This window comes from Pavona decussata, unplaced genomic scaffold, assembly GCF_977016875.1.
Source record: "Pavona decussata unplaced genomic scaffold, jaPavDecu1.1 SCAFFOLD_161, whole genome shotgun sequence".
Lineage (NCBI taxonomy): Eukaryota > Metazoa > Cnidaria > Anthozoa > Scleractinia > Agariciidae > Pavona > Pavona decussata.
Window position 1 is genome coordinate 649,478 of NW_028145572.1, and position 24,734 is coordinate 674,211.

Sequence of the window (24,734 nt, forward strand, 5' to 3'; positions counted from 1 at the left end):
ACTAAAATAAAATGACTCTTTAGTAGGAATGATTTAACCTTTGTATACCCGACAGTTTGATTTTAACTTCAAAGGCTGCACTTCCTAAAGGGAAAAGCAAGGAGTAGTGGGTTTGTTGCTTATATTCAGTAGGTGATAGACGTAGTTAGTTTTGACCTTTTTTGTTACCGCAAAAGTTCAAGTAAGCCCGCCCTCCCTATGAAGTACCCCCCCCCCCCCCGCCTTCTTCTAATAAGTCCCCTATTTGAAGGTCAGCTTTTTATATAGTCACGCAATCTTTGACGTTGGGGAGGAAAGATTGTGTGACGAGCCAAAAGGGTGTCTTCGCGCTGCGAGGGAGGCCACCCGACCCCTTTCCATATTAATTCCATGTTAAAAAACACAAAAGAAATACTTCAAAACTCAGGAGTACCAATGATCTAAATATTAGTCAGTTTGTCGTGTGTATTGAATAACTTGCTCAATATTATTGTGCCAACGTTGTCATACAAGACCGATGAGGCTATTTTTCAGTCGTGACAAAACATTGTAGAAACGTAATTTTGAAATAACCTCCCCCTCCCTTCACCTGCTTCTCGAGCCTATAATAGTACGGTATAATGCCTAACATTACGGTACCACAAATCAGCCAAGGATGAATTTAATTTTATGAATAAACATTAGTCCTAAAACAAGTATATCAAGCCGGTGGTCGTCTACCTCCTCTCCTCTAAAAAATTTTGCTCCACAATATTTTGAGGGGAGTAACGAATATCCTGGACACTTCAGATTTGCTTACATGACATAACTTGCCATTTTGTAGCCTCGAGGGAAACCCCAGGGAAAACCCCGTATTCAAAGTCTTCATTAAAGGACCACCTGGCGTGTGGCGTGATCAGTGGAAGACAATTGACGATTCAAAGAACCATAACATGAACAAGAAGCCTCTTGTTTGCTCATGAATAATAAGGGAATAATCACATTTTTAGCATAACATCTGCGTTCTTCTAGACTGTCTGTGAGAGCGACACAAAGAAGCTTGTATTCCCGGGCTTGTTTCTGTCAATCATACTCAAACACATTCCACTAATAGATGACCAGTTGTCAACTTAGAAACCGGAGATCAAGAAAAACCGGTTTGGGTGGTTTTCACCGACAATGATGTTGAACATAACGCTGCTTGTCAAGCTGTGGTCTTTGTCGCGGTTGTCCTCGTCTAATTTTCGCCATGGTGAATGAATCGACAAAAGAGGCCGGAAAGCAAGAGACTGAAGGAGAAGGAGAAGCTGAAGGAGCTGCTCATTTGAACAGTTCTCCAGACTGTGAAGGTAAAGTGACTGCGAGCGAGGAAACAGTTTCAGAGTCCGTGAATCCGGTTGATAAATCACATGGTCCCAACGACCATGACGGAGAGGGCGAAGAGACTGCGAAGGAGAAGACGAACGGCGAAGAAGCTGTGAAACGATCACGAGGAAGGCCAAGAACTAACAAGACCGATAGCAGTGAACCACCCGTGAAAAAAGCTAAGAAAGAGAGATCCCCGCCAGCTCGAACAAGCGCCCGTGTGAAGAATCAAAAAGCTGGGGTAAAACTTGAGAACACGGAAGAACTGCCTGAGCGGAAAAGATCGCCGACGAAAAGAGCTGCAAAGAATGGAGTAGAGCAAAATGGAACAGCAGCGGAGGTGTGATTGTAGTGTGAACAAAACTCTCAAGTTTTACCGGCGAGGTATAAACTTTTGAAGCTCTTGATTTCGAATTTTTATTGGCTTTTAAGACGATCGATGTTTTTCATTGTAATTCCAAGATTACCGAGGGGGGTCGGGGTGGGGGAACTCGCAGAACAAAAATAACTTGCGAAATTTTCAAGCATCCAATTAGTGCTTTGGAGAAAACAAACTGACCGAGACAAATTATAGAAACTGTGACTCTAGAGCGACTCACTGCCTTTTGCATCCTGCTTCATCAAACCACAAGTTCACCAACCTCATCCATTCATACTAGCTGACTTGTCATTTGCTTTGTTTAGCACACATGCTGAGTCATTCTCTGACTTTCCTTGGCCCTGAAAAATAAATCTGTTTTTCCCCAACCAAGGCAAGCCTGAAGGAATTGTTTATAATAAATTGGAGTGATCTGTCTGAAAGCAATGTTCGTTGTTTATGCATCAAAAATAATACCACAATATGGTGTTTGGTAGTTATGTATGATTGGTTGTTTCAAGGTTTGTTTGAAAGGTGTTTCAAACAGAAGGCCTCAGATTGAAAAACCACTAATACCGTTGAGCTTATCAAGGTTACAAAGAGCACTAAACATTGCCTTTGGAAGGGTAAGGCAAGCAATAGAGCCAGGATAAACCACAGAGCACCCACTCAGTGGAGGTTAACCTTATTGCAAGTTTTGATCAGAAATTAATTTCCTAAAAGCCTTAGTAGATACATGCTACCACATTTAATTTTTTAGAACTATGGGTGAAATAGTGTACATTTCTATTCATCACAAAGTAATGATTCTGCACGTTGTTTAGTCCTATACAGAGGCCATCCGCATTTCGCTTGAGAACAGAGGGTTTCTCTTCAGTGACTTCTTTAAATTTGGAAGGCCACTCTACATTATCTGTTACAATGTTGATACATGGTAGAACAGTAATTACATTTGAGGGCACAAGCCTATTATATTGGTGATTTTCACTGTAAGAAAGACTAGCAGAAATTTTTTGTGTTCGAGTTACTTGTTATGCTTAATACTTTAACCGCATTGTTAGTCCATCAAAATGGTCACAATTTATTCGTAGAATGGTATTTTAGAGTCAAAAAAGTACTACTTAAAATGTTACATCAAATACAATATGGCATTAACCATTTTATTGTTGTTGAGCTGTCATTTTTGAAGGGCCGCTACATTCGGAGTTCACTGATCGCAAGATAAAAAATTAACGTCCCTTTTTTTGGGGCGGGGGGGGAATTCTACGGTATCGCTTTCAAACACATCCAAACTTGTCTGTGTAAACTAACTTTAGTTCACAAAAGGTATGGGAGAAAGTTAATAAATAAAATATCTCATCCCTAAGTTCCAATTTTTTTTCTTCTTCTTCTTCTTGGTTTAGGGAAAGTGGTATTTTGATTTATATTTTTATTGTGTACATGTGTATTTCTTGTGGAAGTAGGAGGGGGACTGAACCACTAATAAACAGTCTGATTTGGAGGCCCACCGATTGTCTTAAGCCGGGACCAAAGTTAGACTCTGTTTAAATAACTGGCCCTTGGAATCTAATGTGAATACACTACAACTACAAACATGAGATTTGACTTCCACGTTTTTAAGCTCCATTTTACTTTGTGAGCAACAGACTTGATGCAGTTGTTTTGAATGATGATAGCTAAGCCCTTTTGCAATTCCAAAAAAAAAAAAAATCACCTGTGTTTTGAGGACATGTTTTTGCCACAGACTACACCATTCTTATGAAAACTTTTAGTAAAAGGATGACAAGTATTTAATTTTCCAAAATGACACTGGTTCAAGTGCGTTCAGACTTTCTCTATTTGTGCAGTTCCAGAAAATTTCCATACTCCCCCCATGGAGTAAAGTTTTTTGTTTTGCACCCCCCATCCCCCCCCCCCCCCCCCCAGGAAAATCCAGTTTAGCTTCATATTTTGCTTCTAAAATTTTGACTCCCTTCCCCCTTGGAATTTCCAATGACCTTCCATGGGGTGGGTATGGATTTTTTCTGGAACTACACATTGAAAGAAGTTGTACAATTTAGTATGATATGATACAAGAAGACATGTCACACAACAGGGGATAATTATGCAAAGCACACGGAAAGAGCCTGATGGTGTTTTGTGCTTGTCTCTTCCCTCTAACACCTGCCCTGCAACGGATTAAAATTAAAAAACCTATGGAGACAAGCTCTAAAGCTTGGAAATTGTTGAAGAAAATTAGACACATTTTTTTTTCCCAATATGAGGGGAGATGATGAAAAAAATTGTCAGTGCTGAACAACAAAAGTAGGTTTTATTTTTCTTTAGCAGTATAGTTTTTATTACCCAGGCTTATCATACAGCACTTGGTAAAAACTAGGTGCTAAACTGACTTGTGTGGAATCCGGTATTTACAATCATTTTCTATAAGCTATACACTATATACAACTTTTTTAAAACTATTTTGCTAGTAAACTGTAATATATTTGGGTCTTATGGCTACATAGTATATTAGGATAAGAGTATGTACATTCAGAGTAAGTATATAACTGGATAATAATTGAATTTACCCAACACTATACCAGTTTGTAGTAGACAACTACATTAAATTATCTTTACAATAAAAAAAGGTCTTTTGACAAATCTTTATCTGCCATCAGAGGTGTCTTCAAATACAGCCAAAAATGCATGCATTACGTTTGTCACCAGAAACCTTTATTCGTGCCGTAATGGCTTTAAAGCCATTTGAACATTTCAGCTGAAAAGTGACTGATATTTAAGTCTGAAATGTATGCATGTTATATTTTATAATATTATGTATGTTAAAAGAAAATAATCATGTTGAAAATCTAAATATAGTGAGAAATGTACATGGTCCCTACTGTTAAAATTTAAGCGTTAACATGCAAAACTAATAGACAGTAGTTTTTCTATGTGGTGGGGGATCTTTAGGCGGTGTAGGTGGCAATGGTCGACTGTTATTGAGTCTTTTCTCGTGTACTGGCATGTTTGGTATTGGATCCAGCCTGGAAGAGTTCATCACAAGTGATGTAGTCTGCCTTAACCCTTCCTTTCCAGGTTTGGTTTTTGCCTGCAGTGGGTTTATTACTCCAATATTTGGTGCTGCTTTGAAAACCTTGTTGAAGTTGGTTTCCCTGTTCAGCAACTCCATCTGGAAATACCTCTTCTCGTCCTAAAAGAAACAAGACAACAATAAATTGAGTTGTTTCAGAGAAATATCCAATACCCCTCTCATGGAAGGTTTTCTGTGTTTGTTGCTGAATAAAACTACTCTAGACTCCACTTACCACTAGCTTTTTCATGTCCAGTTCCCTCTCAGCCAATGCCCTCTTGAGCTGTTCAATAATTTCTAAGTCCTCCGGGCGTGACTGTCGACTTCTGTATTTCTCTTCAGCCTCTTCCAGCCTGTAAGATAAAATAAGTCATTTAAACCAAAAATCCAAATATGGCCTCTTTTGACTCACGTGACAACAATGAAACGGCACCATGAAGCACCATTGTTGTCACAACTCCAATGTTTACATGCCAGGAACATTATATGTTCCACACCCAAGCCAGGTATCTCAAGGACCTTTTTAACCATTTGGGAAGTGGCCCTAGCCTCCTGGTCCCAGTTGTTCAAAGAGTGGATAACTTAATCCAGAGAATAAGTCGCTATCCAGCACTGAGATAAAATGTATTCATTGGGTACATTTTATTCGCTAGAAAGCAATTTATCCGCTGGATAAATTATCTGCTCTTTGAACAAGTTCCAGGCCCTGGAGGTTGTTCTTCAAAATGCTGGCTGTCCATAAGATTACGTAAATACCCTTTGGAATTATGGCTTGATCTCAGCATTGCGAAAAAGAGTTTAAAACTGTTACCTATGTCTCCACTGAGAATCACACACATCTATTGTCAACTTACATTAATTGTAAAGCAGAAATCTTGTCACTTAGGAGTTCTTTGGATCTATTAAACTCTGAAAGCAAGCTCTGTGTCTCACGAAGATGATCTGCAACCATGGAATCCACTTCCTTTTGGTGTGCCTTGGCCAGATCTTCTTCGCGCTTCCTGTAAATGAATATTAAAGACATTTGCAAAGAAGGTTAGTAATTTCTTTACAAATCACACAGACCAAAACGTACAGATGTAAGACTGGCATGTGAGTTGAAGATAAGTTATATTTCCTCAAATAAGCACCAAGGCCCTCATTTAAAATTTTGGCCAATCCCAAAAGGGGGTAAAAGTGTGCTTATTCAAAGAAGGGTGCTTAATTGAACGGGTTGCTACAGAGTTTCAACTTACTGGAATTTTATTTTGGCTAAATGTTCATCCATGTAAACACAAGCATACAAAGATAGAAATGACTGAAAGTGACTTAAGGAGTCAAGAAACTCTTCTCTTATATTGATGGTGGTGTATTTGATCTTTAAAAGATTTTTAAAGTGACAATAGAAACATGATATCCCTGTGGTATCCTTGCTATTTAGGAAAGTGGGGGCAAGGGGAGGAGGGTGCTTATTTGCTACATTTTGTACTTTGGCCAAGGGGGTGGGCGCTAATTTGAACAAAAACAGTACACGTTCATTTATGGTGGTTAACTCATGCAATGATTTTCACCTGATTTGTGAGTTGGCCTCTCTTCTAACATTGAGTATCTCCTGTCCTTTGGACTGTAATTCACACTGTAGTTCTCCAACATTGTTTCTAACATGGCTGATCTCCCCATCCAGTTCATTAATCTGGCATTGTCTCTCTTCTATTTCTCGCTTTAAATCTTCTATTTCATTCTGATGCTCAGTCTCCTGTGGACACAACAGTAAACAAGTCTGGATTAACCGCATCAGTTAGAGTGGGTTGGGGTGGGGAGGGAACCTCAGGATAAAAGGGCCACAAGGCAGAGTGACAGAGATAAGAAACAGGAATAACGGCGATCAAAACAAAGCTGTGAAATGGAAAAGGAGTGAAGGTGCACGATGGGAAAATATTTAGAGACGGAAGGTTCGTGAAGTAGAAAATCAATTATTAATACCTCAAGGCTCTCACCTCAACTTTTGGGAAAAACGGGGCATAAATTGCTTTACACCAGAAGCCGTGATTTGTTGCGCCCTCCCTTCGCAAAAACTGCTAAGTATCAGGGGAGCTTCAGAATAAACGGTGCTCGAACTTATAACACCATCCCGAGAACCATTAGACAGGTAGAGGCGTTCAGTAAATTTAAAACCAAACTAAAGTGCCATCTTAAGCAGTAACGCCCGCGGTACATGCTGCATTTATAACTCAATTATTTGTCTAGTTTTTTATTTGCTTTTTTTTTTTGTTTCAATGTTTTGTGTTTTGTCTTGTGCTGTGTCAGGGCTCCATTTAAACTAGCTCTGCTAAATTGGATGCCCCTGGATAAATATTGAATTAAATAAATTAAATAAATAAATAAATAATAAATAAATACACCAAGTAATCCACACCAAGAGGATTTACATGTACATTTTGGCTTTTGGTGTTTTATTTGAAATCCTTTTCTGAAATTATTAATATTGAATCAAATAAAGTCCCAAAACCTGGAACGAAGAATGGAGATACTAGAAAGAACAATGAAAGCCAAAATATACAATTTATTGTACTGCAGAACACGAGGAACAATTTTGTGCAATTGACAATACAAATTTTTTATTGCTTCAGGTGTAGGAGGGGAAGGGGGGATGGGGGAAGGCTGATTAAAAATTCTAACCCTTAAGACTGCTCTCATTGCAGTGGAACCCGGCCTTACGACCACCTCGTTATTACGACCACTTTTTTGTGCCCTGATCGAATTGAAAGTCATTTCCTTAGTTTTGCAACCTCATTAATCCGACCACCCCATTATTACAACCACATTTTCACGGCCCGAAGGTGGTCGTATTAACGGGGTTCCACTGTACTTTATGCTCTAATTCTCAGAAAGTTGAAAGTCCTAATTGTAACTGGCTACTTACATCTCTAGAGTGCTGCTCATTGGTCCGTTGTAGCTGGAGTTTCATAGAAGCCAGCTGAATCTCAAATTCTCGGTGCAATTTTTGCATTTCTTCTTGTTGGACACGCAGCATTTCACTTCTCATATTTTCTGACAAAAAGAGACCACACAATAAGAACTACTTTTGAACAGGCAACTCTGACCGCTATCAAAGGTAATTGAGGTTTGTTTGATGGTCAAACTGATACTAAACTCTACTCCAATTTACACAGTATGAAACACCTAATTTCCCATGATCTTAAACTCTTGCAGGATTTATCCCTGGGACTCTGTGAAACTACCTAACATTACAGCTCACTCAGGTACCCAGATTAAGTGTCGGAAGAGATATGTGCCAAACTACAATGTGCATGTATTAGTTTAATTATAATGTCCATAATCTTATTAGTATAACTTGCAATTGAGCTGCGTACTGGCCTTTTGAAACTTGAATTTTTTGAGACCCCCCTCCCCCTTGAACCTTTCAATACCCTCCTATAAGGAAGGGGGGGGGGTGGGAGGGATGAAAAGTCTGGAATATTACCTCTATCAACTAAAAATATTTAAACATTTCAAACATCAACAAACCTTGATCATCTTCATGTTGGATATTCAGTTCTTCTATGTCCTTCTGTCTTTTCTGTTCAGCCTGTGATTTAACTGCATCTATTGTTAGTTTGTTGACTTGAAGCTGTGATGTTAGCTCCTCTCTGTGACTCTTCTGCAGTGTTTCTTCACGTTCCTTTAAGAGACAAAATTAAAACCTCCTGCATTTAATATTTGTTGACCATAATCAAGCAAGATTGTACAACATCATATCATACACTCAACAATTTAACTTATTGCATGTGTCACTGGTTTTTTTTTAAATTCCCTTAAGCTTGAGCAACTGCATTTAAAAATACTAAAAAAATTCTTCAGTTCAACAGCATTTTTCCAAGACTGTCTTGGGATGTTAGATTGTCAAAATTGAAATCACAAAAAAAAATTGTCTTGACAAATATGCTCAATAAATTTGAAAGTGAGATTTTACATATCAAACATACATGCACATACAACCATTACAAAGGACATGACAGACAGAATCAAGGACTTCCTTTAAACTTCTTCGTGAAGTTTGGTCAACTTAAAACACTGCTATAATTAAAGTGCAACAACTTTTTCCAGTAAAATCTAAAAAATACCTTAATTTCCTCATCTTTCAACAGTTCAAGTTTCTTTAACTCGCCAGAGTGTTGTTCTATCAGTTCTTCAAGACGCTTGCTATGCTGCAGGGACAAGGAAGCCAGTTCTTCCTCCATGTGTCGCCGTTGCATGTCAAGTTCTTTTTGCAGATCGAGCTCTTTTGTTGTTGCATTACGGTTTGCTTTTTCAAGATCACTTCGTGTCTCAGAAATCTGAAATGGAGAACAACAGCTCTTTGATATTTTATCTTATTTTGTCAATCATGTTTTAATAACTGCAATGAACTCTTGGCTGAACTTCAACAATCATTGCTATTGGTGGAGAGGGGCATAAAGTTTCGTTCAAGTTCATTAACAAACAAAATCACATCTCCATCTTATAAATACATGTAACAAGAGAAGTGTCCAATAAATATTTTTTAGAGGGGGATCTTAAACTTTGACTGGTAGTGTCATAAATTAATTTAGCAAGTTAAGCCAAAGTGTTAAAAAAATTTTAACGTTGGTACTAACAAACTTCTTCGAGTGTTGTAGAATGCATTTCTTAACAACTGCAAGGTGCTTAACCTGTATAATAATAAAGAAGACTTGGGTAATAATCATTCCCTGCAATGTGAGTATCTAAATTCTCCTAACTAAAAGGTACATCTTATATATGTATTTTTCATTAACTCTTTTAATAAGAGAGTCACATCCAGAGCAGTACAGATTTATTTATTATTTATCATTGTGGAAATGGATGAGCCAATTAAGTATTTCTGTTCTGTACTTACTGTTTTCCTTAGAGCATCTATTTTACTTTGAAGCTCTGCCCTGAGCTCATCTCTCTGTGAGTCTTTTATCTTTGTTAATTCCTCTAAAGATACTCTGTTTTCTTCTCTGTGTTGTTCATTAAGCTGTGAACGCAGTTTGCTGCATTCATCCCTGAAAATAACACAATAATAATCAGATCTCAAGAATTTAAGGGTTTAAAGGCCTCATTGGTATCAGACAATGAAGAGGAGAGGTGAGGTGTAAGATCTATGAGGCACAAAAATTTGAAGTACACTGTTAAAAAAAGAGATAAAACACACCATTGTACATTTGAATTATCTCAAACCATGCTCTGTGTGGATTTTAATAACCAGTTTATCAGAGTGCACACTCCCACTAGTTGAATGTCATCTTTCTATTATATACACTATGGAACTACAGTAAACTTTCTGACAGTTACTTCATCAATAGCTAGCTCACCACATAATAGTCACAAAGGTCAGTGATTCAAGAGAGACAATTTTTTTTTCTTTGTTCTACACTTGTGACAAGATGAATATTACATTTTCCTCAAAAACCATTCTGTCCACGGAGTATCATTTTAAGATTCATAGAAACACAGATATTTGGGAGAACTCAAAATAGTTATGTAGTGGATAATTGTTTGCCTACACCTTATTGTCTTCACAACAGATTGACATTCTCATAAATGTCTACCCATGATTCAGTCTACACTCTAAGGAAGCAAGAAAAATTAAAGTTCTCTAGTTTTCACAGTTAACTGAAAATTGTTCACCTTAATTTCTCACTCCATTTGGTATCCAACTCATTTGTAAGCGACTCCAGCCGAGCATTCAAGTCTACTTCCGCATCCTTCAGATTCTTGTTATGGAGTGCCTGAAGTTTGTATATTTCATCCTAAAAAATAGAAAAGTTAATGCCCTCTAGCCAACTGACAAACTACTTTTCACAGGTCCAGGGTGTTAAAATGGTATAATGTATGGTTCCAGAAAATTACAAAAACCCCACAGAAAATTAAGGTTATTCGAAATTCTGAGGGGGTTGGAGATCTCAAAAACCAAAGTTTTTAAAGGAAAGTATGAATTCAAAGTAAATTCGAATTTCCAGAAGGGGTGGACAGGGGGGAGGGGAAAACTTTTATTTATTAGTAGCGGGAAGGAAAATGGCATAAATGGCTTAGTTACATTTTAATAATTATTTTACCCATCTGATAATAAGAACTTCTATCCAATAAAGTGGCCAGAATAATCTCCTGTAACAGTACAATTTGTAAAATTGGTGTATCTCAATTGGACCAGTATCTCAAACCACTACTGATTTGAATTTTTTATACCGAAACAAACAAGATGTTGGAAGCTAGAGTGAAAAACAGACAGATAACAAAACGTAATAGTAATTATTTAGATTATTTGGTACATTTTTCAAGTTCAATTTGATATAATATTATTTAATGCAAAATGGCATGTATAATAGCTGCTCAGAGTACTTACCATTGCATTTGCATATTTTGACTCAGCTTCCTTCAAGTCATTCTTAGTTTTCTGTAACTCTTCTTTGTTTTGACTAAGTGCTTCCTTCAGACTATCAATATGCGATGAAGCAGATCCAAGTCCCTGTTCACTATCGTGAACCACCTTCTCTAACCTTTCAACTTCTTCTTTAGAAGACTCTAACTTATTTTTCAAATCACTGCAGTGGCTCTCAAACTGAGCAATAACTTCATTTTTCTCCCCCCGTAATCTCTCAAGTTCTTGCTCTGACTTTTCTAAAAGATCCCTCTCCTTTGCTGACAGTTTCCCTTGAAATTCTTCCTGTAAAGTCTTGATGTGGCTATTGTGTTCTCTGTCAAGCTTTGTCAACGTATCCTGTAGTTCCTTCTGATGATCTCTTTTTAACTTTGCTGTAATTTCTTCTAGTTCTTTTCTCAATGACAATTCCTTGCTTGATGACTGTTCACTGGCTCTTTTTAATTCAACATTGTACTTTGCTTCCAAGTCTGCCTTTTCTCTTGAAAGCTTCTCAATTTCCTAACAAAAAAAGAAAAACATTATTTTGTCAATCAGCTTTGTCAAGGAACATCACAGCTTGACTTAGTCATACTGAATCTCACTGATTTACTAAACAATATTTAATTTTACATAGCAAATTACAGTGTATTTGAAACTTCATTTTTGCAGTTCGTTACACCTGGGTTTTCAAAAGGACAGAACGCTCGATGCAATTCACCGGCTACTTTTACCATTTGCACCGCGTACTTTTTCACCTCTGAAGTAAGAGTTCATGTCAATGATGTAGCTGTTTATCAACTTTGGACATTTTGGCCTAGATTTTAATCCTAACTGGAATAATTAATATTTGCAAAGCTTGTGCCTTTTTTAATGAGTCTAAACACATTCCTTACTTACCAGTTGAAGTCGTTTGACTTCAGAATCAGCTTGCACTGTGTGTGAGCTGAATTTCTTGCCTAAATCATCATGTTCTTTCTCCAGCTTGTTGAGTTTACTTTGCAGATTGGTTATGTTAGCTTTCAGATCCTTTATTGTTGTTTCTTGTGACAACTTGCTAGCATCAAGCTTGCTGATTTGCACTGCAAATAATTTCTTTTTTGTTAGTTAGGGAAATAGTAGCTACCTTAATTAAGAATGGTGCCTACTAATAAGAAAGTATTTTTGTACGGTTTATGACTGCGCAGATGAGCAGAATACATGCGCAGTCACAAAAGTAGGCACCGTCCGTAAGGTACCGGGAGGTGAGTGAATCAGTAGGTACATGTACGGGTGAGTAGGTAGCTTGGTAGGAGGGTAGGTGAGGACATGTTCATTGGTAGGTACTGGTAGCTTAAGGTAGCATATACAGTGTATAGGATGGTAGGTGAGTATGTCGATAGGTTAATAAGGAAGGTGGATGAGTAAGTATGGTTGGTAGGTAGGCCTGAAGATATACCTGTACATGTAGATAGGAAGGAAGGTGGGTGTGTAGATAAGGTAAATAGGTAGAAATTGTTAAACAGTGTCTGGGCTATTTAGACACAAAAATTATAGGCACAGACCAAGGCTAATATATCACCAGAAAGAAAGCCAAGACAACAATCGGCAACTGCAATATTATATTATTATACAGTATTAGTACAGGAGTATGATAAAGCTAAGAACTTGTGGAGTTACTGTGGAGTTACTGTGGAGTGGTTATTATATGTGATCAGCATGAGGTGCTTCAGTGCGTGAAATGTGAAATGTGTTTGAAATGAATGAACTCACAGTTGGCTGCCTTGAGCCCAGCAATAGCAATATCAATAGAGGCAGATTTGTACACGTCTGTTGTACGAAAATACAATGTCACCACGTAATTTAATGGATGTTGTATTAAGACGACTGAACATAACAAGAAAATTAATTTAAATTAAGAAATACTATTCCACCCCCATTGAGTTTGACTCCATTTACTATTACACCTGTCACTTTGAAAAATCACCCACACAATAAACTCAATCATCTTTTTTGTACAATTAAATAAAGTGAATTATAGTCACAATGCTTTGAGTGAATTACGTCTTTGTGTTTTTACCATGCAATTACCTTAGTTATCGGCCAAAAAAGCACATTTTTCAGTTTCAAACAAGAACCTACCCTAAATGCACCATGCAATGGATGTCATAGCAACAACGATTTATAAGCTAACTGAATATATTTTTACTTAACAATAATTTGTAATTTCATTATATCAAGTTCTATGGGTTTATTGAAAAAGGAAGAAATATTCTTTTAAATAAAATGTGAGACATTCAGTCCCTGATATAATCTTAAAAACGTTAAATTATGCTCTTGTTATAAAGGTCAACTTTATCATGATCATAATAATTTAATTTAGCTTGTTGTTGGTAAGTACTGTACACAATATTTAAGCTTACACACAAGCTGTATATACAGACTTACTCGATTGTCGTGCAATTTCTGTTTCTTGTTCCTCGCATCGTTTCTTGGATACAGTTAAATCATTTTCCGTGTCCCTCAAACTCTTCAAAGCTTTATTGACCTCTTGTCTTGACTCCTCAAGTTGTTTTGCTAGGTTACTGGAGTCGCCTTCTTTCCCTTGGAGCTTTGATTCTAACTCATTTAACTGAACTTTCAAAATTGACATTTGCTGCTCTCCGTCACTTAGTTGATTCAGTAATTCGGAAATCCTGTCCTTCAAGACTCTTTCTTGCCTGATAAATTCAGATCGAAGAGTTCTTTCTCGAGTTTCCCATTCTTTGAACTGAGAATCTTTCGAAGATTCTAGTTGTGCCTTCCAAGCAGCGAGCTCTTTTTCATAAAACGTCTTCAGTTTTTCCATTTTTTCCTGGTATTCTAATTCAATTTTCCGTCTTTCCTCTGCAGCAACGTTGCCAGACGTCTGTACAACAGCGAGTTTTTGTTCAAATTCTTTTTCAAGTTTTTGTTTTTCCTTCACAAGTTCATCATACCGTACGCGATGAGCTTTCATCAACTGGTCCATTTCATCATGGTGTTTTCTTGATAATTCTTCCACAGCTTTATCTCTGTCGTCCTCTACCGTTTTCCTTGTAGCTTGAAAATCTTTCAAGCGCTCTTCGAACTGCTTTTTCGCGGCCAACAATTCCTTCGACATTGCCAGAATCTTATCTGAAAACTCTGATTTTAACCTCGCTTCCTCATTTTCGTGACGCCGTTTGAACTTTTCAAATTCCGACAAAGCTTCTTCCCTTTGCAGCCGTTCTTTAGCTAAATGCGTCTCCAGCACATCAATCTTCTGCCTTTGCTCAGAAACAGCACCTAGCCTTGTCTTAAAATAGTTCATTTTTTCTTTGGTCTCCGCAATCAGTTTCTGCATTTCTTCTTCGTGCGCGACTTTCATGTTTTCCAAAACATTTTCATGTTCATCGTTTTTGGTGTTTAGCGCGTAAATAACCTTTGTAAGTTGAGCAATTTTCTTGGACATCTTAAGATGTAAGTCTGGTGTAACATCTGCGCTAGAGCTACTCCCATGGCTTGCCACATAAGTGCCGTTTCGATGCGGCATATTGTGGAAACTCGAAGCCGTCTTGCTCGCCGCCATTTTGCAAATTTGACTTGCTTTGCCAGTTCTGTGTCAAGAGAAGTTACCATGGCTACCATGATAAATACATAAGGTCTTTAGTCATGTCCAAATATGGTAAAGAGACTGGTCGCCATATTGGATCGCAGTAAACATTTACCTTTTTTGTGCACAGAAAGTTCGGAAAATATTACTTTCTTCATCGGATCTGGAGGTGAACAATATAAACTGAATATCCCAATAATATTATGTTTAACGATGAATCGCAAGAGGCTGTAGAATTTCCTTCATCGTGGAAAACTGAAAGGTAAGGTGTATCATAATTACAGAATTGGCGGGAACACAAAAATGCTTATTTTGGCTCAAGCTTTGACACTTGTCAGTAATTAAGTAATATATAATGTTCTCACTTTGTCATAGTTAAGGGAAAAACCTGTTTTTATAAAAATATATATATCCCACAGGAATCACAGGATATTTTATGGACTAAATATGTTATCATCGTCAATTATTTGTGCATTTATTTATTTATTTATTTATCATTATCATTATTTTTTTTTAATTGGACAATTCCTTGAATCACCGCACAAATGCACAGGCCACAGACACCCTATAATCTATGATTACTGCTAGTCATAAATAATATCCCCAACATTCTGTTACTGGTACCCACCTGGGTGGAGAGAATCATCAACAGCTTTCCTCACTCACCTGGAGAGAGTCAATATGGAGCAAAGGCTCACCTCCAAAAAATATAATAATTGTAGCAGCTGGACTAGGCCTTTATAATAAACCACCAACCTCCAGATTTCCTGTTCAATGCATTACCACTACGTTGATATAAGAATCACTGCACCTGCAATATATGCTGGAATTGCCTGTGTAGTTATTAAGAATTGTATCTCTCACAATTTTTACAGATCTGTCAAAGATGCTGTTGCCCAGACCAGTGAGATACTTACATACGAAGCTGACGTACAATCAATTCACAGAGTAGATCAAGAGGTAAATATTCATACAAATGTGTCTAATTTAACTGCTGAAGACCATACATACAACTCTATATAAATCACACTGCTCTAACCATTAAGACTATACAGAGTAAATACAGAGTAAAATTAGTCAGTTATAAAATATTTATTGGATTTCTATCTTCTGCCTGACTGACACGTCGCACTATCTGTTTTTGTAACTGGCAGGTTAAACATTTCCATTGGCCGGCAAAGGTCTTTTGACTAGTATGTCATGGTTCTAGCTGGCCCAAAGGTAGTCTCAGACATCACAGCCGCTCAGGCCAGAGTCACGCTGGCCCGAGCGGCTGCGAAGGAGACTAGCCCAAAGGGCAAGGTTAAAAGGTATTTCCCTTGCAAATTATATGATATATTGGTTACATTTTTTTTAATGTAAGGCTCAGACAGAGGAAGAAGATGAGAGCAGAAAACTTGTCTTTGTTTGTGAAGAAGAGACTCAGGTTTGAAAACTTTCTTTCACCTGATGCTAACTTTAGTAAATAATTTTGTACTGACAATTATTTATTTTTATTATACTTTGTGTTGACATGACTTTTCATCTGTTTTTTGCAATATAAATGTTAGTTAACAATGTATACGTAATTTTCTTTTTCTTCAATATATTCCCAGGATTAGTTTAGATATGTTCTTCTTTAAGCTCCAGATGTTGTACACTTTGGTTTTAACAATTTAATCAAGCATTGAGGAAATACAAAATTTGTTATCTCAAGTTATGGTGCCAAACTATGACATAATTTTGACAAAGGCTTTGGTTAATAAGGCTTTCAAGAAAAACTTTTTGTTGTTGTTGTTGTTGTTGTTGTTGTTGTTGTTCTTGGCAACTTTTTTTTCACACCTTTCTGGCGGCTTCTGTTTTACCTGGCCAATGACGTTTTAATAACTTTATGACCCAGGGCTGGCTTGTCAAATGCCGGTGACTCCAGTCCACAATCCATGGAATAAATAGGTAAAATATTAAAAGAGAAGCAATCCGAAAGCTGGCTAAAATATTTTGGAAAAGTTGCCAAAAACTGATGAAAAATGTCATGGAGGCAGTGACGTTCTGGTATGTAGCAGTGCGCTGCTAGCTCCACATTGATCATTGTTCCCTGTAGTTGTGGAGACTATTGATCTTCAGCTGTGTTGAAAGGAACTTACTTGCAATCTTATTTTTTTTAACAGAATCTTGTAAATTTTGTCCTAAGAGTGTATCCTGACTTTAGTCGTCAGCTTCAATTAAACACAACAAGTCATGCATTTGATGGTAAGAACAAAGAATCAGCTGGTCTGCTAGACATTCAGCCCCATTTTAACAATTTGTTCCAGTTTTCAATTCTTACCTTGAAATCAAGGGATAACCAAAACCCACTAGCAGGTGTTGATGAAGAGATATGCCAGAAAAAGGATCAAACAGACTGGTTCAGAAAGATTGGCACGCTGGGGAGGGAGGAGTGGGATCTAAGACCCCCTTACTCCTCACCCTCATGCCCCACCTCAACCCCCACCCCCTTCCCACTGCATCATCACACATGTACATGTACTTAAAAAACATACAGTTTACTGTAACTGATTATAATTCAAATGTCTCTGTGCAGACACTCAACAACTTTTGACCCCTTCCCTGACTTAAAGTTCCCCTTGTATTAAGGGAAAATGTGTCTGAGGTCAACTTGGTTTTTAACAGCAGATTGCCTGTGGATATATATGGTACTGGTGTCATCAATAATATTATTGATAATTAACAAAATCCCAAGAAAGTAACAACAAGACACATGACAGTGACTGAACTTAGAAGAACAGGCTGTCAGACATGTTGCTGCTCTCTTTTAGGTTTTGAAGTCAGCCTTGATGAGTCGGCCAGTTCAGTTTCTTGTGTTCACACCTTAGCAAATGCAGATTTGGTAGAGGAAGAGGTAAGGTGTATTATTTATAAATTTAAAAGAGACTAAATTTTATGTTCTATTAATTAAACCGTCATACAGCATTGCTCAAAACTAAGTAATAAATATTGTTTTAAAATTGCATATTTTTTCAGCTGCAAGTTACTGGCTTGTCATGGAATTCTACCGGTTCCGTTATTGCAGCTTCGTATCCTTGAACTACACGTAAATTTCTTATTTACTTTACGTAATATTAAATGCCACTTTTTAGAACAAAATTTAAATGACTCTATAACTGACACCTGGTTATCTGTGGGTGATATAAATATTGCATGACAGAAGTTGTAGGTGATGAGTTTGTGATGAGTTTGGCCATGCAGTCATCTCACAAAGGGACATGGGACTTTTCACGCAAGCATTGTACTTAAGATTTTTGCAATACATGTACTCTGTACAGCATTTTCATTTTTTTTTATTTTTTTTGATTGATTTTAAGTTCTGTTCAGTTTATTTAAGGTGCTGTGGGACTCAGTACTACATTAATATTCCCATTATAATCACCACCATTGACCACTGTCATTGTCATTATCATTGACGTGGCTGAGTTGTTTTAACTTAACGATGACAGATACGGAAGATTTGACCATGAAGACTGGTGTACTCACAAGGTAATATTATTGGTAGTTTAAGTGATTGCACTTTTAAAACCTTGGAGACCTCAATCCAAGTTTATTAACTATGGTCAAGATCATGTGGTGGTTTTTAAAAGAGCAATTTTAATATCATCCCAGTACCATTAACCAGGTTTTCCTTAATATTGCATGTATATTTTGTTACTTTTGTAAAAATTATAGTAATACCAGTCATTTGCTAGCTCTTTAATTATCAGGGAGATTCTTTGCCCCAGTAGTATACGTGAATGTTTCTGTACTTTATGTGAAGTATATGGAAAAATCCTCCTTTGTTATTCCACTGGCAAATTGCTATAAAAGGTAAATAATCATATTGTCCATCTGTTCATTTCTTTCTGTTGCTTTCACAGTCTGCACTTTGTACATGGAACATTGACAGAAGGACAATTGATCCAAATAAACCAGATGCTAGTATTGACTTATCTGTAAGTACCTACTTGAAGGGCATTTGTGGTCATCATCGTCAGGAAGTAGAGATAGGAAGAGAATCAACTGAGAGCAAAGTTGATGAGTTACAGGCCATACTGGGGGGGGGGGGGGGGGGGGAATTTAACCAGTGGTAGCCTTGTCCTAACATGAACCCCTTCCCAACCAAACTACCTAAAATTAAACCAGCAAAAAAACTAGGCAATGTTCTCTGGGTATTATTAATTAAAATTGAAGACCAAATTCAAGTAGTACTTCAATGCACCCAAAAATTTAACCCAAATTGCACTTAGGAGGATATTCTGCTAGTTTATTCAGTTGAGCTCCTGAACAGACCTGTTTAATAGCTTTATAGTTCAGTTGGCAGAGCACAGTGCATCGGCATCACAGAGGTCATGGGTTCGAATCCTGTTCAAGCCTGATTTATTTTAGGCTTTCTCTTCACGTCTTTCTTCTATTTCATCTGTCACCCACAGTTTAAATATATGTTTCATATAGTCATGTTCATTTAATATTAGTCTATTAAACATCTACAAAATTTGTACCCTAGCTTAAATTTTTTTTGGCATTTCAATCGTGTGCTCAATGGTTGTGCTGAATTTAAATTTATATTTATTTAGTGTTATTATTGAAACATTTTGTTTTTCAGAGTTGTTTGATGTGTATCACATTTCATCCAAAACTACCTGCAGTGATTGCTGGAGGAACATTTAATGGTAATTAATAAATAAATAATATTGATGTGCCTTTAATCATTGAACTTTAATTGCAGTTTTCTAGTAAATTATTTTTTATCATATACAGTGAATGTACCATGAACTCAACTGAAGAGTTTTAATTTGAGTTGATCATTGTTTTTCAGGTGAGGTACAAGTTTGGGACCTGGGAAGAGAAGACGAAACTCTTATAGCTACATCTGGGATGGGATCTGATTCACACCGCGAACCAGTTGCCAAGGTGACTACAACAAATAAATGCTTTGATGACTCCTTTCACAAATATTTAGACATCAAAGAGAAAGGTGGAGAGAAGAAAGAAAATCAACTGCAAGGACATATTATCATGATGAAGCAAACATGTTATTCATCAACAAAAGCATATCGTCTTTGTGAACCACCAGATACTTGGTGATCAACATTAACTTCTCCTAACAGTGTTACAACATTGTCAAGCAGACGAGTGATGAAATTAAAGAAAATCGTCAACTAGAGGAAACCTGGGAATAGTGATAAAACACAACCTTACCGGAAAAAGTTTACAAACATTGTTTGAAATTAAAATAATATATCACTCAAATTATTTTTCGTACCTTTTGCATTTAGTGTATTTAGGGACAGTTCCTACTTTTGTTACTACACATACGTTCTGCGCATCTTGAGATACTCGGGTTTCCTATAGGTAGTGCCTACTAATACGGGGATATTTTTGCACAGTTTAAATCTATGCGGAGAAAGCAGAACTTAGAAAGTGCTCTTGGTATCCAAAAAGAAAATTGGGGGTAATCATGCATTTTTCAGAGACAATAAAGGTTCAAAATGGAAAAAAATGCCATTCATTGCTTTGTATTTTACTGTTTTTTTTTTTTTTTGTAATTATTGTTGCTTAATTATCTCTGAAAAATCTGTGGTTACCCCCAATTTTCTTTTTGGATTCCAATAACCCTGGCTAAGATCTGCTTTTCCCGCATAGTCATAAACTGCACCAAAATACTTCTTTATTAGTAGGCACTGTCCTTAATGTATTTTCATTTTAGGTGTTATGGACTTTGGATGCCAGCTCTAAGGCCAACAAGTATCAGGTAGAGGAAAAACATGAATCTACAGTTTAACATGCTAAGTACACTTTTAAAAGCATGACGCAGACTCTGATGCTTAAACAACAATAAGTGATTATATTTTGCATTGCCATAATTAAGCTCCTGTCCCTCCTCTATTACACCCCTGTTCCCTAGTAAGCCCCCCCCCCTGTTTTAATATGACCCCCCTTCCCCCCCTCCCACACACACACACCACCACCACCACCCCAGAGGCTAGAGCAGATGCTTCAGCCAGTACAGCTATGAAGGTCACAAGGACATGCACAAGCCTCCTTATAAATCATAAAAAGATCCAGCACAAGAGGAGTCTTAGTATTCATACGTTATTGAAATCACAATCACAAGCGGTTGACCACAAGAAGTTGCACATGGCATTTGCCTAACAGAGGGAGGAGCTGGTCATTAAGTGTACCGTAAAGTTTAAATGATGATGAATCTGATTCACAAACTTTGGTATTTGTTGTCAGGTTCTAAGCATCAGTGGAGATGGCAAGGTGCTCGTCTGGCAAATGACACCCGGGTCACATGACCTCAAACTGGTCAGCGGTTTTATTTTACATACGGAGAGTGTTCCTCGGAGCATGCGCTTGAGCAAAGCTCGGGGTGATGCGGAAATGGGAGGTAAATACTGCAATTAACAAATGCCGTATTTGCTTGACTAAGCAAATTCGCTCAAGCATGCAATGACTTGGTGTCGTAAAAAACTAAAATAATCACCAATTCCTTACCACTAAAATAAAATCATGCACGAGGTAACTGAAGGGTTAATTTACTCCACATTTTTTGGCTTTTTTTTATTAAAGAGTCAGAATAAATTGTCAAAAGGATGAAAATTATGAAATTTGAAATATTATGAAGCACTGTTTGTGTAATTTCAAAATATGGTGCTGTAAGTTTTCTCCTGCCTTGCTCTCTTCATTCTTTAATCATTCGACTTGTTTTTACCTCATTTTCAGTTACCAGCATGTCATTTTCCCATGAAGATCGTAGTCTTTTTGTCCTTGGATCAGAGGCTGGAGGCGTGTTCAAATGTTCCATGACTTCAAGAGGGCCTCCACTGTCAAGTAATTACCTCTCACACTTTTCATAAAATAATTTGTGACAATGATGTATTATTCAGTGAGTGACACAGGTATACACGGAAAAAGGATATCTGAGTGCTCCTATTAGGAGTCGAACCTAAGACCTTCTGATTACTAGTTCGGGTGCTCTACCACTGAGCTACAGGCGACTTGTGGAAGTTAAGGCCATTGAACTAGGTTCATGGGACAAACATCCTGCATACTGCTAGGATTTGAATGTCAATGTGTTGTATATGCGCAGTGGAATAAATGTGATGGTATATTTTAAGCCTGGTGAATGAGAATGGTGTATTATTTAGTGAGTGACACAGGCATTACATATTTTTTTCACCCGGTGATGATTTATTTCGTTTCCCTTTTCAGACACTCACAGTTCAATTCCGTTGCGTTCTCCAGTGACGTTCGCCTTCTCTCCTCATTTTGGCCCCGTGTTTTCTGTCGACTGTTCACCATATCACAGAAACCTCTTCCTTACCTGTGGAACAGATGCTTCCGTTAGATTGTACTCCATGTTGCAGGTTTGGCACTTGGTGTTTGTGTAACTTTCAAGGTTGCGTCCTGAGAAAAAAAAGGTTCCAGACTTTGAGCCGCACAAAACGGGGGGTTATGACGCAAGTACCCTACTTTCCAGATCATTTTTTCATGTTTGTGGCGTTTTGTCGGACCGCTTGACAAGAGAGGAAAACAATCAGGCAGTCAGAGTATAGACTGAGCGGTCTGTTTCTTCTCCTAAGCTCGATAGCGCGCGCAGAGACGCGCGCGATGGATCTAGTGAGCCGCGAGTACTTTTTCCCCCCTCTCGCCAATCCCTCCTCGTTCGCTTTTCTAATTTGCATAATTTCACGTTCATTTTGCGCGTGCGATTTGACGAAAAAAGTACGACTGCTCACAGTCTAGTCAGAGTATGATTAGGTTTGTCTAAGACCAATTTTTCCTGCGACTGCATTCGGTTTTTGGGCCTTTTTTCAGCCCTGAAGCAACAGATCCCGGGGGGGGGGGGGGGGGAGGGGTATACCCAAGAAAATTGGGTAGGGGTAACAGATATAGTCGCAACTGGCGAAGGAGATGAAATGATCAATTTACCGCCTGTTAATGAACAAGTGATTGCTATCTTTCCATTTACCAAACTCATGGTTAATATGTCGGCCTTGTGCCTCTTTTTTAGCAAGTTTATTGTCAAAAGTAGAAAGAAGGCGCCCTCACAGGGAAATTGAAATATAGCTCAATACAAAGTAATGACAAATGGCTGGATAGCAAAATATAGCGATTAATTAAGGTGGCAAGGGCAGACACGAATAAGGGACACCTACACCGCGACATATCAAGGAAATGTTTGAACGCTCCGGCACTGAGGAATACTACAATCGACTCCCGCGAGTTCGAGTTATCGAGCGTAAAATTATATAGAAAATGACCTGAAAGGAAAGGAAAATTGGTTCGAGTTAGCGAGGGTTCGAGTTATCGGGAGTCGACTGTAGTACTAAGTAGGAAGACTTATTTAGAAGTTCTTCAAGTTGTTCCGCAAACGTTTCTTCTACCCTCTTCATATTTCTATTGAAGAGCCCTCGTATCAGATACGCGTACTGTGTAACCACGTGTTTTGTTATTATCACAGTCCAAGCCGCTTTTCTCAGTGGAGCCTGGGGCAGGGTACCTGTTCAGAGTCCGTTGGTCTCCGTCGCGGCCTTTGGTGTTTTCCGTGGCTACAGCTGACGGGCGAATACTTATTTATGATTTGAAGGTGAGTTTAAATTCTTATTGGCTCAAGCCTGCATTCGCAGTGACATTTGAACGAGAGTTTAAATGGCGGTCAACCGAGATTTGCGTTTCAAAAGAGCACTTTATTGACATAGTGAGAAATCTTTGTTTTGCAGACTAACCGCATCAACCCAGTCGTCACGTTGGAAGTCACAAACAACAAATCGCCTGTATATTCACTGGAGTACAACCTTCAAAGGTAATTTCTCTCGACTGGCACAGCGATTTTTAACGCAGCAACGTCGTGCGGTTAAAAAGACGCGCTAATGATTGCACTGAAAATTAGGCTATTACTCATCCCTCCCCCTCAGAAATATAATTAATGGTGCGTCCCCAAGTGAACTTAGTTGGCTTCCTGGTAGCTATTCTTAAATTCTGATTGGATAATCGACTGTCCGAGAGGTTAACTATTGAAGTGGCCATACTATTAAGGTGGTCATACTACACTTAGTCGCAAAAACCGCGGTTTCGCGTTTGCTTTCTATCCCGTAATTGTTCAAACTACGCGTGAACTTTTAATAACTTAACTTTTCTGTACTTAATACTTAATAGCCGTTCAAAACTACCATTCTCGAACAATTCACCAAACCACAAAATAAATGGTGGTCTTTGCCTGCACCCCCCTCCCCCCTCCTTCCTCAACCTCAAAAGATGGTGTCTTTATTGCATAGCCACCCCTCTATCCAGCAAAAACTTACCAGGGTATTCACTTGTTTATCTACCTGTACCAATGCTCACTCTTGCTACCTAAATATTTCTGTGCCAACTCAAATTTTAAAGCCAATAAAATTTTGTTGGTGTCTTCAATGACTCCCCTACCCCAGACAAGGTGGGTCCTCTTCAAACAAACTTGTTATCAACAGTTCTCTAAGGACAAAATTCATTTTCCACCAGTTTTGTTTGTTTCTGTTTTTCTCTTCCAGACGTCAGTTAGTTGCCACCGGTGATTCCCAGGGTCGAATTAGAATATGGCGACTTAGCGATGACTTAACAAACCAGTCTGCTCGCGAGGAGGAATTCTTGGCTGTGATAGCAAATGACGCACAGACAGAATAAACAGCTCACTGCAGCCTTATTTCACACGGGACAGTTTTTGTCGCAACAGAGAGCGGACATCTTTTAACGCAACATTTTGTTGCGGTAACGCGAATTGTCTCGTTTAAATTGTCCGCGCCCTGTGTAACACGATTACAACTTCTGACACCGCAAAATGAATGTCCTCTGTAATAAAATTCACCTTAGCTTTCGCGGGATTTTCAAGTTTGTGATTCAAGGCGCATTGTAAACGGAGGAGAAAATTATTCCAAATTTAGGAAATGTAAATTAGTTACTCGCTTGAATGCACAGGTGTAGAGGAGTAACATAAATAAAGGTTTACTTGGTTGTTGTG

At 38.0% G+C, this 24,734-nt stretch overlaps 3 protein-coding genes across 3 annotated transcripts; 2 read left to right on the forward strand and 1 right to left on the reverse strand.

The window, feature by feature from the left end:
- Positions 1–1,095: 1,095 nt before the first annotated feature.
- LOC146464579 (uncharacterized) lies at positions 1,096–2,163 on the forward strand. Its single transcript, XM_085129128.1, has one exon. It carries the CDS (start codon positions 1,208–1,210, stop codon positions 1,667–1,669), a length of 462 nt encoding a protein of 153 aa, XP_084985254.1. The 5' UTR covers positions 1,096–1,207; the 3' UTR covers positions 1,670–2,163.
- A 2,280-nt stretch (positions 2,164–4,443) lies between these two features.
- Positions 4,444–14,759, reverse strand: LOC146464580 (protein FAM184A-like). The gene is made up of 12 exons (XM_085129126.1): positions 13,561–14,759; positions 12,034–12,215; positions 11,119–11,655; positions 10,404–10,525; positions 9,628–9,778; positions 8,855–9,067; positions 8,259–8,412; positions 7,654–7,781; positions 6,302–6,486; positions 5,606–5,752; positions 4,987–5,104; positions 4,444–4,871 (listed from the first exon to the last, which is right to left on the reverse strand). The coding sequence occupies exons 1-12, from the start codon at positions 14,699–14,701 to the stop codon at positions 4,590–4,592; spliced, it is 3,360 nt and encodes a 1,119-aa protein (XP_084985252.1). The 5' UTR covers positions 14,702–14,759; the 3' UTR covers positions 4,444–4,589.
- Positions 14,760–14,797: 38 nt separating this feature from the next.
- LOC146464581 (cytoplasmic dynein 2 intermediate chain 2-like) lies at positions 14,798–24,734 on the forward strand. Its single transcript, XM_085129127.1, has 17 exons — positions 14,798–14,987; positions 15,601–15,685; positions 16,089–16,151; positions 16,873–16,954; positions 17,521–17,603; positions 17,726–17,778; positions 18,199–18,238; positions 18,613–18,687; positions 19,338–19,404; positions 19,551–19,645; positions 20,442–20,486; positions 20,972–21,125; positions 21,461–21,568; positions 21,950–22,104; positions 23,202–23,327; positions 23,461–23,543; positions 24,268–24,734. The coding sequence occupies exons 1-17, from the start codon at positions 14,929–14,931 to the stop codon at positions 24,398–24,400; spliced, it is 1,506 nt and encodes a 501-aa protein (XP_084985253.1). The 5' UTR covers positions 14,798–14,928; the 3' UTR covers positions 24,401–24,734.